We start from the raw sequence: 17,218 nt of genomic DNA on the forward strand, positions 1-17,218 counted from the left end.
GGTATATCTTCCACAGAAACCACAATATTTTTTAAAAATTATTTAGAGGCACGGAGAAGCCACAGTACAGGAAGATTAGAATAGTGTTACCAACTTCTAAACCTATAATACATACTCGTACTGTGAAAAACAAATCAATAATTATTTTTTCTTCTTAAAATCTTATTTTAATTTGAGCTGGATGGTTAAGTTAGCAATGCTGCAATGTTTTAAATAAAATATATAACAAAAAAAAATGCACCAGTCGGCAGCACAATAGTATATTCTTTGGTCGCCAGTCAGCTGTGAACTGTCAGTGGCATACCCTAATAAATACTAAATAGTACAAAACTACGAACTAAACAATACTCTTAACTAAGCTATAAAATATTATTTAATATTTACATATAGATTTTCGGTATTTAGCAAGAACTTGCTATTTGTGATAGCATAAGCCTGATGGGAAATGATTTATGAACTGTGGATAAATATTAATAATCTAGTGAAAAATATATAACGTTAGACTACTCACTAGCTAATGAATGATGGTTAGAATTTTATTTAACCTCCGCTGTATGCGCCGAATTTATGACAAAAATGTATCCAAAAGGTTTGCAATAAAACAATGTTAACAAAATATATAGATAGATATATCGACTTTATAATATAAAAATTTGTTTTAGCTTACTAAAACGATTGTATAGTGCTAAATTTGTTGGACCAGATGTAGAGAAAATAAGAAACTTTAGTATCGTAGCACATGTTGACCACGGTAAAAGTACGCTGGCTGATCGATTGTTAGAATTAACTGGAGCTATTAAGCCGGGAAGTGAAACTAGCCAGGTTTTAGATAACTTGCCGGTAAGTATTTTATCACTCAAGAAAAGATCCACTCAATAGACTACCGGTTGTAAAGCACACATGATACATATACTAAATGAGTACTTAGAGGAAATAATTGCCAATTCTTGTAATATACACAAAGTTGATAACTTAAGAATAATTGTTATTCTTTGAGAATCACAACATACATATACATATATGTGTGATCACTACTTACATAAAATATTAATTTAACACTATTCCTGTATATACTACATTATTCAACAATATGATAATTCTTAGAAGTATACTATTGAATTTTATTTGACATTTTTTATTGTACATTTATATTTGTTATATAAATAGTTATTGTTTCTCACATTACAAAAGCTATATAAATATGTCATGATGTGTTATCATCATGTATAGTTACATTTAGTGGCTTTAAGTTTCAGTATGTCTTTGCTACATCCTTTATCTATATAATATTTTATATTTTAAAATTCATTCATTCAGTTAAATATGAAGTCTTTTTACAGGTAGAGAGAGAAAGAGGAATAACTGTAAAAGCAGTTACAGCATCACTCAGCTATGTGTACAATGATGAAACCTATTTACTCAATCTTATTGACACTCCAGGCCATGTTGACTTTTCAAATGAAGTTAGTAAAAAAGTTTCATAATTTTTCTAAGAGTTCGACCAAGTGTTTGGGTCAGGTTTTTTTTTACCATCCTATATCAATATGGGAAAACAACACAAGTATATTTATTAAATAATTTGGTTGGAAGAAAAGTCTTCAGTTAGTAATACAATTAAAAAAAAGTCTTTTAATAAATACTAACCCCCTTATTCATAATGGTCCGCTAACTTAAAATGCTAAGGAGTGTTTTTTCTAATTCTGACTTAGGTCAATAGAAGAAGACAGAGTGTGAAATAGCAATTCTTTAAGTTAGCAGATTAGTTAAGACTATTATGAATAAGGGGGTTAAACTTTATCAATTTCAATTTATATGACATATTATTTTATTACTTCAAGGTGGTCCGCAGTGTCACGGCATGTCAGGGAGTGGTCCTTCTTGTTGATGCCAATGAGGGTGTGCAAGCACAAACAGTTGCAGTTCATTCTCTTGCCAAGAAAAATAACCTCATCATAATACCAACCTTAAACAAAGTTGATCTACCCAGAGCTGATCCTGAAAAGGTTAAAGGACAACTACAGTCTCTATTTGGCATTGATCCCAACAATGTTCTTCAAATATCAGCTAAAAAAGGTTGGGGAGTACAAAATTTGCTTGAGGAAATAATTAAAAGAATACCTCCACCTATTGTTAAGCTTGATGAACCATTCAGGGCTCATATTATAGACACATGGCATGATAAATATAGAGGTGTGATGTGCCTTGCCTACATTCACTCTGGTGGTTTGAAAATTGGTGATTCTGTTAAATGGAGATCTGATTCAAAGCAGCACTTGGTTAAGTATTTATCTCTGCTGAAGCCACAGGAAGAAAACATTGAGAAGGCAATTGCTGGTCAAGTTGTCATGGTAGGTATGTAAATATAAAACCATAATCTTATTAGAGAGAGAACTAATTTAATATTTGGTTATACTAAAGAAATTATGATTGAAAATCATTATGTAGTGGTTTGAAAGATAGGAAACTTTAACGACCTGTATAGCCGAGTGGTTAGCGATCCTACCTACTAAGCTAGAGGTCCCGGGTTCGAATCCCGGTAGGTGCAAGCATTTATATGATGAATATGGATGTTTGTTTCTGAGTCATGGATGTTTAAATGTATTTATGTATGAATTTATGTATTTTTAAGTAAGTATATTGTATTAAATATATCATTGTATTGTAACCCATAACACAGGCTATATATGCTTAACTTGGGGCAAGATAATTTGTGTAAAAAGTGTGTCAATATTATATTATAAAAAAACAAACAGATATTATTAACCATTGATTATATTTTAGGATTTATCACAACTTTCTGTTGTACCCCATCAAGTATTTACGGGGTAAGATAAGAATTTTATAGTTTATTTAAATGATTTGTTTCTAGTTTTGTATTAATTTTGTATATCATATAATTGGTCTATGTAAAACAAATGTGTTTTTTAGTTTTTATATATATAAAAGATTTAATAACAAGAATATGGGCCCTTTTTCTTGTTGTTGACATATTACTGAGAACGAGATTTATAAACAAAATTGCAAATGACACTATGCCAGTCTTCTTATCAGAAATGACGCCTTTGATTATTACTAGGCGAAAAAAAATTGGTTTAATACTTTCAAATTTTAACTTTTTATTTTAATTAAAATAAAAGTTTGATAATTTCTACTTTTCTCTTATCCCAGTGGGGTAAGATCGGATTGCATCGAATATCTTCTGTCTCTGAAAAGAAAGTAGTAAGTAAAGAGATTTTCTCTTCACAGTCAATTCTTAGTACTTAGAGCAAAATCCTTTGGCTAATGTGGAGCAATGACTTCTGCTATACATTTAAAAGAATTTAGAACTTATTTCGATCTCACCCCTTTGTCTTTTCATCTTGCTACTGTATTATTCTTCTTAATATACTTATGTAATATTTTTCATATTTTATCATTTTTTTATTATTTGTTAGTATTTTCAATTGTTGACTAATGAAATTCAAATTTATATTATATTTTTATTCAAAATAGTTTTTTTTTTAAATCAGTTATTGAACATCAAATTCTACCACTCTTTTTTACGTTTTAAAGGGGCGGGGCAAACTAGTTTATTAATTAATTATTTAAAACAGGCTTAGGGCCGAAAGGTGGAGGGAAAGTTGGTGATCAGCTCCTGGATTCTAAAATAGAAGAAAGCAACACAGCGGCGACAGAGTCTGGCATACGCCACATGGTTTACGCTGGCATATTCCCATCTGACCAGTCGCAGCACACGCAACTCAGTGATTCCATCAGGAAACTGGCGCTAAATGACTCCGCTGTCAGTGTCTCAGTGGATTCAAGGTAGGAATGAAATATAAGAAGAATTCCAGTGCCTCTGGAACTAGTGGAGGAGGTCTTTGTTACGGTGGAAAAGCGAGACTCATAATTCCGGACCATTTTATTTATACCGCTTTATTAGCTATTTTTATTTTATAGCAATGACTTTACAATATTGTATATTTTATTAAAAAGAGCTCAAAAAAAGAATGCTGGGAGAGTTTCTTGCGCCGCTTCTTCTATTTCAGAGCGCCATTTGTTTCCGATGCAGTACTAGTATCTAGTATAAATGTGACGTCACAAATTTTGGGACCCCTCCCCGCCCCTTCTCGCACAACGTCACACATCGGCTACCCCCTCGCTCCCCCCTAACTTGTGACGAAACTGGATGGATGGCCCAGAATAAGGCGCCGCTGTTGTTCCGCACGTAGCCGGTACCTGGTTGAACAAACCCTCACACTGGTAACAGTACATTTTTTTATGAAAATAAGGGACGAGACGAGTCGGACGTTCAGCTGATGTTAATTGATACGCCCTACCAGCCATACGCATTACAATGCACTGCCGCTCAGGATTATAGAAAAACCCAAAAATTCTGAGCGGCACTATAAGTGCGCTCGTCACCTTGAGACATTAATTTCACTAGCTACGGCATCCTTCAGACCGAAACACAGTAATGCTTACACATTACTGCTTCACGGCAGAAATGGTTGCCGTTGTGGTACGAATAATCTAACCGGCATCTGGTGCACAGGAGCTTCCCTCTGATAACAACAAAGCCTAAACTCGTGACCAATTCTACATTTAGGAATTTATGAAATTTTAACAGCAGTGTGCCGAAATTATTTTGATAAATGTGAAGTCACAAAATTTGAAACCACCCCACGCGCCTTGTCACACAATGTTACACTCGACGACCCCCTAACGTGTGACGTAACTTATGGATGGCCCCCAAAAAGGCGCCGCTGTTGTCACCACGTAGCCGGTATCTTGTTGAACAAACCCCCACACTAGCTAATGTGTGTATTGCGTGAGTCCTCCCTCACACGCGGGATCGTTATTCAATAAAACATTGTAATATAACCAGATTCCTGCCGCCGAATTCCACCTTCGCACGACACGCCACAAGTTTAGATATCATCCCCACCATCTGGATGTGTGGCGGTCATCCACAGTGCGGTTTTCAAGGAGCTTTCTCCCTCGTACTACAAAGCTGTGGAATGAGCTTCCTTGTGCGGTGTTTCCGGGACGATACGACATGGGTACCTACAAAAAAGCACGTACACCTTCCTTAAAGGCCGGCAACGCTCTTGTGATTCCTCTGGTGTTGCAAGAGAATGTGGGCGGCGGTGATCACTTAACACTAGGTGACACGTACGCTCGTTTGTCCTCCTATTCCATAAAAAATAAAATCTGGTACTTCTGTATTATTTTATAACTTAATACATCTTATAATATATTTTATATTGGGCCGTAGGCAGACCGTTCTTACTTTACTTCATGATCTAATCTCTATCTCATTAATTAATTACTATTCGATTGTCATCTCATTCGCGTCAATATTCAAATCTAATTCTTTAGCTTGACGGCCAACCATAGAACAATGAGTTTTTATATGCGGATAAGAACTCCTTGTTACAGTGTCTAAATTAGACAGTCTGAATTCTATTTTAATTTTTCAGTCCAGCTCTAGGTCAAGGATGGCGTGTGGGCTTTCTGGGTCTTCTACACCTGGATGTATTTACACAGAGGCTATTACAAGAATACAAGGCAGAGGCCATACTAACTGCCCCCTCAGTCCCATATAAAGTTAAGTATGTCACATTATAATTTGTTAATATTATAATAGTAAACTTGGGTATTGAAGTATGAGTAGATAGGTACATCATCATTAGCTGGAAGACGTCCATTGCTGGACAAAGGCCTCCCCCAAAGATGTCCACGACGATAGGTTCTGCGCTGCCCTCGTCCAACGTATTCCGTATTCTTGACCAGATTGTCGGTCCATCTTGTGGGGAGCCTACCTGTGGGGGTAGATAGCTACAAAGGAACGGTTTTCCGCGACCGGTTTTTATTAATATTTAATTTATATACCCTATCAATAAGAGAGCTGTTTCGGAGATTAAATTAAAAAATAACCTATATTAGAATTGCAGCAGCATTTAATAAAAATATTTCAATTTGATCTACTTTATTAGGTCCCGATAGAAGTTCAAAAATAATATTATAACATTGAGAAAAATTTAAAGAATAAACATTTTAACTGTCACATCTCAATAATATATTCTTGACGTTGTTGTGTGTGTTCCATAAACACATATAGCGATTTTGCTAGGAAATGTGATAATAATAATGTAAGCACCAGGAACAAACATAAACTTGTTATGCTTACTACTCAGCTAAGTCAAGTTAGTAAGTTTTGTTGGGCGATGTATACCTGTGCTCGCTAAGTTTATTGCGCCCGTTCTTATCAGGTCATACACTGAAGGCACTGAGACAATATGCTCCGGTACAGCAACAGTTCTGCACAATATTTCTTAGTCACTCAGTTTACCAAGTTCAAATTCAAATATTTTTATTGAAAATAGGATGTGACATAACTTATTGAAGGTCAAAAAACTACCACCCATTCCAAAATGAATGCCTCAGGCCTGAGAAGAATGGGCGCAACAAACTCAACGGGCTTTTTTTTTTCAACAAAAATATGTTTTACAATTAAAGCAACATTTACAAAGTAACATTGTACAATTAAAGTTATTATTTAATAGCCTGAGGGCGGTCGCTCCATTCCCAATCTGTGGTATCATTAAGAAAGTCATTTATGTTATAGTAACCTTTACCACACAAACGTTTTTTTACAATTCTTTTGAATAAGGTAATACTTTTGTTTTGAACATTTTCTGGGATCCTGTTGTAAAAGCATATACTTACATCGCCCCACAAAAGACTTGCTAACTCGACTTAGCCGAGTAGTAGGCATTATAAGCTTATGTCTGTTCCTGGTGTTAACATTATGGTTATGACAGTTTCTAGCAAATTCACTTATGTGCCTATGAACATACATTACATTATCAAGAATATATTGAGAAGTTGTTCTAATAAAATATCTTAAAAAATAAACTAAAATAAACAATTTTATTTTAGGCTAAGAGGATCCAAACTAATAAGGCAACACAGGAGTGACGAAATCATAATAACCAACCCCCTGCAACTTCCAGAACCGCAAAATATTGTTGAATACTATGAACCACTTGTTATAGGTAATGCTGATTTTGCTTGGATGTTTTTTTTAAGTAACAAGACAAACACTAACAAAATCATAGTAATATTATTACAATGAATAATAAATTCTTAATTGTTTCTTTATATTATAGGTGTTACATTCACATTTCAAAAACATAGACACAAACACACGTATTTAATTAAATTTAATGCAAAAATTATGAGAATATTTACAAATTAAATTAAACATAAATGAATAAGAACTCAATATTTTATAATAGTTAAAACATGTATCATTTCCCAACTATATAAACAGACTTAAGCTTTATTTGTTAATTTAAAGGGTCACTTACCTGACATACGACATAACTTTGTCCTTGCGTGGCGTTGTATTCAAAGCGCGGTGTGTTTGTTGAACTGGATCAACATTAACGCTTAGTGCTGATTTTGCTTGGGTGATTGTTTTTTATTTATTATGAAAAATAGAATTACAATTTATTAATATATAACAGGCCAAAAACCGCAGAGGTTTGTGGTAAAAACATGCCGGATGTTAGAAAAATATTATAAACAGGTAGATAATATAAGTACTGGGCCTAATGAGGAAGCTCATGGTCGCTCAGAGGCGATGATTATGATATGGGCGATGATTTTCTCTAGCTCGCTTTGTTCATCTATACATGCATTTAATATCCACGAAATGAAATGCTTTGAATTTTTGTTTGATTTTATACTTCTTTAGGCGCGTTATGAAAAAATGATGAGTGTGAAATTTTAAGATGCGCGCGCATCACTGTAATACAAAAGTAACAGGGTGAAGTTGGTTCCTAAAGTTTTCCGACGTTTGCGTCATGCGTAATTTTTTTTTTGGTTTCTTCGTCCATTATTAGGACAGGCAAAGGGTTCAAGCCCATACAGCTGTATTCATTATATAATAATTAATTGTCAAAGCCATATTTACAATTATTTTACAAAATTGTTGTTTCAAAAACGTAGAATAGCACGAGGAATAAATCATTTTAATTATTTTTGCTTTGTTAGGCCAAAGAAGAATAAGTTCTTGCGTGCATACATAACTACACCCACACTTTTTTTTATTAACAGGCACGATTATAACTCCAGTGGAGTATATAGGCGCGGTTACTACCCTATGTGTGGATCGTAGAGGAACCCCGCTGCCTTCCAGTTCGATAGACGAACACATGACATTGATGCAGTTTGTGCTGCCACTGTCAGAAGTTGTCATCGACTTCCACGACACACTCAAAAGCCTGACATCCGGTTTCGCCAGTTTTGACTACCACGAACATGGATTCCATCCTAGTTCGTTAGTAAGGGTAAGATTATAAATACATGTTTTATTATTATTAAGTGAAAATAAGGGATGAGACGAGCAGGAGGTTCAGCTGATGGTAATTGATACGCCCTGCCCATTACAATGCAGTGCCGCCCAGGATTCTTGAAAAACTCAAAAATTCTGAGCGGCACTACAACTGCGCTTGTCACCTTGAGACATAAGATGTTAAGTCTCATTTGCCCTGTAATTTCACTAGATACGGCGCCCTTTAGACCGAAACACAGTAATGCTTACACATTACTGCTTCACGGTAGAAATACGTGCCGTTGTGGTACCCGGCTATATTATCTAGCCGGCATCCTGTGCTAAGAAGCCTCCCACTGGTAACTCTTCACAGACTCCTCTGATGATTAATTCTTAACCGTTTTACTGGTTCATAGTTTTTGCCTATAAAAAGTCACAAAGTTTTTTTTTCACCTTCTAAAATTCAGCTTTAAATATTTAAATTTATAACAAGATGCTTTCTTCATAACAGATGGACATTCTTATCAATGGTGTGCTTGTCGATGAACTATCGACAATAGTACACACGTCGCGGTTGGAGTTCCAAGCGAGGAGATTGACAACCAAGCTCAAAGAAATGATTCCTAGGCAGATGGTGCAGGTAAATTCGGGTGAAATTAAGAAAAAAAGTAATATAATTTCAGTGATTTAATAAGTCTATAACCGAAAGTCCTACTAAGCTGAACATACACCATATAAATTCAAACTATAATCCATTTTTGGTTTGGCGACTTGGTTGCAAAATTATTACTACACTTTACAACTTAGTTATATTATTATGGTTACATAAAGGTCCTAAGGTCCGTCAATAGCTGCATACCTCTATTTATAATTTACATACATACATAAACTCACGCCTTGTTCCCGTCGGGGTAGGCAGAGAATATAGAATGCTATTTGCTTCTATTCTTACAAACCTCACGCGCTTCCTCTACATTCATTACTCTTTTCATACATGCTCGCCGGTTGCGGGTGCTTCGGACCTCTCCTTTTCTCAAAACGTCCCCAATTTGGTCGACGAATGTTCTACGAGGTCTGCCGCGACCGACTTGCCCACACACTCTTGCCTTATATATTTGATGCGTCATTATTTCTTCACTCATTCGCTCCACGTGTCCAAACCATTTCAGCATTCCTTTTTCAGTCCTTGTCACAACATCCTCTTTCAAACTAACATAATTTAAATATACATAAAAAGAAAATTTTATTTCTAAATATTTATATTCGCTCGTTTGGCGGCTCTTCTTTGTGTCCATGTCGTAATCCAATTTGGCAATTCTGTTAAATAACTGCATGAATTTGCAGTGCTGTGTTAAATGGCGTATTGTACTAATTTTCATTGCACTGCAACTGCACGAAATCTGCAATATAACTCTTACAAGTCATTTTACAATATAATACTTGAAATTGTCCTCGATCCTAAAGTAGACAGAGGGAGAGAGAGAGACGGGCAGGAAACCAAAGAGCAGGTGAGAGTTCAGAACAAAAACGAGAATCACTTATATTTTTTTGATCATGTCTGCTAGGAAGTGGAGATTACCCGGACACTACAGGGTCATAATCTGAAGAAATGACAAGCAAAAGACTGTGGAAGACCAATGATTATTGGAGGATGACCTCAAACTAACCGCTGGACTTTACTGGACACGAGTAGCAAGAAACTGAGCATTGAGAGACTTATAAGTTTTAGTAACAACTGTTCAAAAATTACACTTTCCGTTAATATAGGTTTAACATTCGTCATTCAAAGCCTATAAAACAATTACATATTACTCTACTGAATTTCATGCAGGCTCTAGAGACTGAATTAATTTGTACTCGGAACACTAAAATAACAAAAATATTGATTGAAACCTGCCTTCAATTGATAAGCGAAAAATAAATAATAATTTAGAATGGACAACATAATATATTCAAAAATTCTTGGATACACCAAAATTGTACAAATTTACACAAATAAAATAAAGCACAGAAACAATAACACACATTTAAATTTTTTTTTAAGTGTTTTATATGTGTTACTTAATGTACTTGTGAAACTGTTTAAGGGGACATTCTTATGTCCATATTTCTATTTTCACTATATGTAATTTATGTTTAAGGATGTATCTGTATTTGTTTCCAAATCAGTAAATAAATAGTTATAGTCAGCGTTAATCAGAGAAAATACTATTATTAACTTTTTTGTTAACTACGTTCAATCGGAATATATGATTATAATATAGTCTTTTATTTATCACTGACTCAGGAAAATTTAGCTTTGACCGATCGCGCTCAATTAGTCGACTCGAGGCGTAATTACCCGATGGGACGTGACATAGCACAACGTGACAGTTCGCTATCATTCAAAACCCACAAAATAATAATTTAAATAAATATTTCCGTTCGCACAGGTTGCCATTCAAGCTGTTGTTGGAGGAAAAGTTTTGTCCCGAGAAACGCTCAAGGCCTACAGAAAAGATGTAACGGCTAAATTGGTACGTAAATACTTTAAAATGCACTAATTTTTACAGATACTTAACAGTATTTTTATTTTTATATCATCATCATCAGCCGGAAGACGCCCACTGCTCGACAAAGGCCTCCCCACAAAGATTTCCACGACGATCAGTTCTGCGCTGCCCATTTTATTTATGTATTTATTGGGTCCACCAGCGATTTTCATAATTAATATTTCGTAAACTATTTACAATTTACATTATACGTGCACGGAGTATGCAAGATCATAGGTAAACACTACATGCTAATTTCGCATAAAATTACATTATAAATCTAAAAGTGAGTTAAAAACAGGAATCGTTAAATAGAGTATTGATGGAAAGTAGTTAGGCGATGGACATCCGCAACACCAGGGGTCCAGAGATGAGTTGCCGATCTTTGTTCTGCAAATAATTCTTCCTAGGCCAAAAATTGGTTTATAAATATGTTATCTGTCGGTCCTCTTCCGTTTGTCTGTATGTATGTACAGGCAACACGCAAAAAGTATTGAATAGATTTAATTCTAATTTCGCGTGAATATTATTAACAAGAAGAGGTGGGGACAACATATCGGTTCGTTTGTTGCTTATGTCGACCAGGGGTATGACGTCGCGGGCAGTAAGTAGGTAGTGTGTTTCTTTGTCTGTACATAAATTAAATTTATAAAAAAAAACAGTTTATACAGAGATGGTATTTCAAGAGATTATGTGATACGTATTAATATAAACACACAGGATGTTTCAAAAAACGTAGTGACAGAAAGTCTATCAACGTTTGATTCTAACATAATAGTTTCTGAAATATAAAAAATAAGTATTTAATGGGATGTAAACAAAATGTGTTAGTTATAAATTATAACTTATAAATGTATCTCTAAATAACACGCATAATTAAATAAAGAGATTCATGAGAACAAACAATTCGTTTTTTTCCATCCTGTATGTAGGTAGCTTGGCGTCATACGCCTGTCATCGGCATGACATGACATGTACCTACGCTCCCTGGGGATCACATACCATCAGGTGACCTGAATGCTCGTTTGTCCTCCTTTTCGAAAAATAGAAGATTTTAATATATTTATACATTTCTTGAAATGAAATGAAATGAAATGAAATGATTTATTTGTATGAATCGTGGTAACATAGTTGTTAACAATTAATTGGTGTACAGCACAATTCGCCAATATATCGGCATACAAATATTTGATTGTCAATATTGGAATATCATATTTAATTTATACTTATACGTTCTTAATACACATTACATAGCTTTAATTCAATGAGATAATATAAAATAAACATTAGTTTGTAGGTACCTCTCAAAAATTACATTTGAATACTATTATTTTTGGCTAAAGAATTCTTTTAAACTATAAAAGCATTTATCTTTTAGCCATAATTTTAATTTTTTATGCATTAATGTTTTAGGCATCTCTCTAATATTCTTTGGAAGGTGGTTAAATACCCTAATACACATAACATTTGCGTTATTTTGATGAAGCGCTGTTCTACAGTATGGCATCAGAAGGCGAGTTGGATCTCTTAATCCTAATATGGAATAGTCCTTTGCTGGTTTAAAAAGTTCACCATGTTTTTTAATGAACATACAAATTTCTAATATATATAGACCAGTAAGCGTTAACAGACGGTGCTTTTTGAATAATGGTCTACACGATTCTAGAGGACTGACATTGCATAAAGCTCTTATACATTTTTTTTGTGCCAGAAAAACATTTGAAATATTAGTGGAGTTTCCCCATAGTATTAACCCGTACCGTAAAACTGACGCAATATAACCGTGGTATGCAGTAAGTGCAGCATTAAAGGATACAGTTTGTCTGAGCCTTCTTAAAGCGAAAACGAACTTATTTATTTTGCCTGCCACTGTATCACATTGAGCTTTCCAGTTACAATTGCAATCTAATATAATGCCTAAAAATTTTATTGTGTTTGTTTCTTTAATCGTTAGGTCACTGTGTGTTATATTTAGAGATTTATGTATTGTTTTATAATTAGAAAATTGTATATATTTAGTTTTTGTCATATTAGCGAATAAATTATTGTCATTAAACCATGTCAATATAGTTTCTAAATTTTTATTAATAGTCATATTATAATTATTTATCGCTTTATGCTCGTCAGGAATAATTATAGATATGTCATCTGCAAATAATACACAGTTATAGTCAACCACATCGGGTAAATCATTCAAATAAATTAAAAACAGTAAGGGTCCCATAAGACTTCCTTGAGGAACTCCAAATTTACTAATTAAATAGGGTGACTTGTATGTAGTCATCTCCAGTTTCTCATTTATGTTATTTATTTCTACAATTTGTTGTCTATCGGCTAAATAACTTTCAATCCATTTTAGAGCAGGGGCTCTTATACCATATTTTTCACATTTATATATTAAGATATGATGATCAACAAAATCGAATGCTTTTGACATATCAAAAAAGGTTGATATTACAGGTACTTTCTTGTTAATACATGTAGTTATTTCTTCTATTAAGTAATAAGCAGCCAAAGTAGTTGATTTGTTGGCTTGAAATCCAGTTTGTTCTTTTTTTATAATATTATGTTTATTTAGAAAATGCATTATTCTTACATACATTGCTTTTTCCATTATCTTTGAGAAAATAGATATAAGAGTAATTGGCCGATAATTATTGATATCGGTTTTAGTACCCTTTTTGAGTAAAGGCTTAATAACAGATAACTTTAAGCTTTCTGGAAAGACACCCTGTGAAAAGGATATATTAATTAAGTAAGTCAAAATATGAGAGATATTGTGCTTGCAGTGTTTGAGTATATGTGTAGATATGGAATCATAACCTGTTGCCTTTGTATTTTTAAGAGAATTTATTATCTTTATTACTTCGTTTTCGGAACATGGAGAGAGAAATATACTATTATTGATTGCATTTATTTTGTATTTATATTGATTATTCCAATTATGATTACAATTTTTAGTCAAATCAATAAAGGAATTATTAAATGTTTTTGCAATGTCTGATGGATTTGTTATATCAACGTCGTTATAATGAATTAGGTCAATACAATTTTTAGCTATCATATTATTATGACTACCTTTTTTCTTTATTATATCCCATGTAGCTTTAGTTTTATTTTTTGAGTTTTGTATATATTGATTATTTAGGTGTCTCTTAGAGCAGTCAATACAAGACCGTAATATTTTGCTATATTTTTTTAACTTTATCTTACTTTCATGAGACTTTGATTTGTAGTGATTAAATCTCAACTGTCTTTTCTTAATACAAGCTACCTTAATACCTTTTGATATCCATTTATTATTTCCAACATAATTGGACATTTTCTTATTATATATGGGAAAGCAAAGATCGTATAACAGGCAGAAAAAATCATGAAAATTTTTGAAGGCTGTATTGGCATTTGACTCATTTAATACATCGATCCAATTTAGAGATTGTAAGTACATATTAAATTTATGTATATTCTCTTGACAATAATCCCTAATTTTTATAGACCAATTTTTTGGTTTATTTATAAATATTTTCGGTAAACTTACTAGTTGGCATGATTCATGATCCGATAGAAAAAGTTTAATTACTTTGCCTTCCGCTGTAGGAATATTTGTCGCTATTATATCTAGGCATGCTTGTTGTCGAGTTGGTTCCGTTATATTTATATTAATATTGAAATTACTTAATAGATTTTGAAATAATTTTGATATCTGATTTTCTTTTAATATATCAATGTTAAAGTCTCCGGCTAATATAATCTTTTTATTATTATTGATGGTTAATTTATGGAGAAGTAGTTCTAATTTTTCAAAAAATAAAGTAATATTTGAGTTTGGTGTCCTGTATATACAAACAATGTAGCAATTTATCGCTCTTACTTCAACAGCACAACATTCAAATATTTTTTCGGTTGAGTATTCAGTACACTGATCGAGAATCTTATAATCTAGAGATTTCTCCAATAAAATACAACTACCTCCTCGTCTTTCATTCAATCTACAAAACGTCGAAACGACATCATAATTTTGCAGTATGAGATTAGATTCTTCTCCCCTTTTTATAAAAGTTTCAGTAAGACAAATGATACTTATATCTACTTCTATTTCAGACAACGCTAGCTCAATCCATTCTAGCTTATTTAAAACACCAGCAATGTTTTGGTGCAAGAGATACATTTCCTTACATGGTTTATGGTTGAAAAAAATTAGCTTGTGTATTATTTTCTAGATTAATTGTTTGAGTCGCTTTATTACAATAGTTTTTAAATGACAATATCGTTTTATCATCTTGTGTAGACATTTCTTTTTGGTTTCTCACGCTTCTATTTTTGTATTCTAGTTTATTTAACCAATCCTTGCATACCAAAAATTCCTGTTTATAATGCTGACTTTCTAATTCGTTGTTGATGTTGTTGCAAACTTTATTAATATAATTATTTTTAGCATTATAGTATCCAGTATAATTTACATTTGAATTCAAATATTTACAATTTGGATATTGTTGACATATTTGTTTTAAATAGTTATTAATAAGAATTTCGTTAAGATGAGGATTTTTCACAATATTCAATATTATAATATCAGTACCTTTTAGGTAGCGTAGGAGGGCAGCAGTCTCAGACATAAATACGAACGGATTTCTATCGTGTTCGCCTAAACTAAGAATGAATTGGTCCGTTTGGCAAGTTTTTATTTTGAAACACGATTCGATTATATTTTCTGTACTGGCTGAAGGTTTTGTTTCTGCTGAGATTTCATATTTTGAAGTCAAATTAAACGTGGAGAGTCGAAAAGCCATACCCACACATTGTTTACCTCCAAAGATAAATAAACGTTTTTTCTTTCTGGGTTTATTTTCCTCATGTTGCATGGATGTCGACACACTTTTTTTAGGCTTGAGATGATTATCATAGGGATTTACAATATCAAAATCAATCCTACGTTTAGCTTTTAAAGTTCTAACTGATGAGAACTTTTTGAATTTCTTATTAGTGCTATTTTGGTCGGTGTATATATTCAAAGTAGTTAATTTTCTTTCCAGTTCACTAATTGTCTTCTTTAAGAAATTGTTTTCTAAAATTAATTCTTCTATTTCTCTATTTGCCTTGTCTAATAAACATTGCAACGTGAGAATTTTTTCCTTTGAAATCATCTAATTCGCAATATATTGTAGACAGGTCCGGTAAGCTTTTAATGTCTTCACTAGTGCTAGGTGATGTTTCTAAGTAAAGGTCATCCATACTCTGATTCTGTTTCCGTTTGCGTAAAGTGATGTATTCTTTTTCCATAATTACTGTTTATCCAATTTAGAACTACCTTCATGAATTCACTTTATTTATTATCACAAAACCAAAGCTAAATTTAGTTAAGTATTAAACCTCGTGAGTGTTAGTTTCGTGCTAAAGTGGTTTATGCAAAACACATATCGGTGATAATTCGTTCAAATACAAGTATAAATAATATTGCAAAAGACTTTTGAAGAAAAATACCTTGGATTGACACTCAATAAACACTTAACATGGAAATCACACCTAATAAATATAAAAAACAAACTTTCATCTCTAGTAGGCTCTCTACACAAAATAGTTCGGTGTATCCCAAAACAAGCTCGACTATTGATATATAATGCCCTAGTTAAGCCACACTTACTCTACCTCATTGAAATATTGAATTATTATTGAATCTTAAGACACGTGAGCAATTATATATTATCTAAAACATATTTTGTATTGCAGTATGGTGGTGATATTACCAGAAGGAAGAAGCTGCTGAAACAACAGGCGGAGGGAAAGAAGAAAATGCGTAGTGTGGCCAATATCAAAATACCGAGAGATACATTCATAGATGTCTTGAAGAGATAGTGATGTTCATTGTAACTGTTAGATTATTAAACAGCTATTGTTCTTGAGTTGAGTTTTTTTTTAAAGTGAAAACTTCATTAACATCGTTCTGATTTGAAAGTCGGTGAAACAAAAAAGCGACAGTAAAAACAGACGGACACATAAATTCATAAAATTTAACGTGGGAGAAAATGAGATAGGAAGCATTATAGTGTTTTGGTACCAGGTGATCATAGTTGAAGAAGAGATTGGCTTATGTATGACGCGAGTATACCTTAATATATTCTGATGTCATGCGCACGATGAAATACTTCATAGACACCAGGAGCACATAAATATGGTAGCGGTGATAGTAAAGTCATTGGTAGCGTTTGAAATCATGTGTCATCCTAGCAACATGTACCAGGGCTTCATATGCAGCTTAGAGGTTCATGCACAATGCACATCTTAAAATTATTATACAAGTGCTGACCTGTTGTTGTTTTTCGTGGTTTTCTTGGTGCTCTGCTTCGTTCTTCCTCCACTCGTTTTT

At 33.3% G+C, this 17,218-nt stretch overlaps 3 protein-coding genes across 6 annotated transcripts in view; 2 read left to right on the forward strand and 1 right to left on the reverse strand.

The window, feature by feature from the left end:
- The window catches only part of LOC126966952 (kinesin-like protein KIF19), a 426,172-nt gene that overhangs the window by 301,787 nt on the left and 107,167 nt on the right, over window positions 1-17,218 (forward strand). The window lies entirely within an intron of this gene.
- Window positions 1-17,218, reverse strand: part of LOC126966939 (WD repeat domain phosphoinositide-interacting protein 3) — a 226,287-nt gene that overhangs the window by 198,381 nt on the left and 10,688 nt on the right. The window lies entirely within an intron of this gene.
- LOC126966926 (translation factor GUF1 homolog, mitochondrial) lies at window positions 329-16,754 on the forward strand. 4 transcript variants are annotated; one of them, XM_050811227.1, is made up of 11 exons: window positions 329-589; window positions 663-840; window positions 1,341-1,463; window positions 1,839-2,352; window positions 3,594-3,804; window positions 5,463-5,594; window positions 6,925-7,040; window positions 8,107-8,339; window positions 8,835-8,963; window positions 10,756-10,839; window positions 16,582-16,754. In XM_050811227.1, exons 1-11 carry the CDS (start codon window positions 522-524, stop codon window positions 16,705-16,707), a joined length of 1,914 nt encoding a protein of 637 aa, XP_050667184.1. In that variant the 5' UTR covers window positions 329-521; the 3' UTR covers window positions 16,708-16,754. The 4 variants fall into 4 exon arrangements, 3 of the variants coding, with proteins under 3 accessions (XP_050667184.1, XP_050667186.1, XP_050667185.1); XR_007729852.1 differs by lacking the exons at window positions 8,835-8,963; window positions 10,756-10,839; window positions 16,582-16,754 and having other exon boundaries at window positions 5,463-5,589; window positions 8,107-8,254; XM_050811228.1 differs by lacking the exons at window positions 329-589; window positions 663-840; window positions 1,341-1,463 and having other exon boundaries at window positions 2,200-2,348.

The sequence above is a fragment of the Leptidea sinapis genome, chromosome 11 (genome assembly GCF_905404315.1).
Source record: "Leptidea sinapis chromosome 11, ilLepSina1.1, whole genome shotgun sequence".
Taxonomy (NCBI): Eukaryota; Metazoa; Arthropoda; class Insecta; order Lepidoptera; family Pieridae; genus Leptidea; species Leptidea sinapis.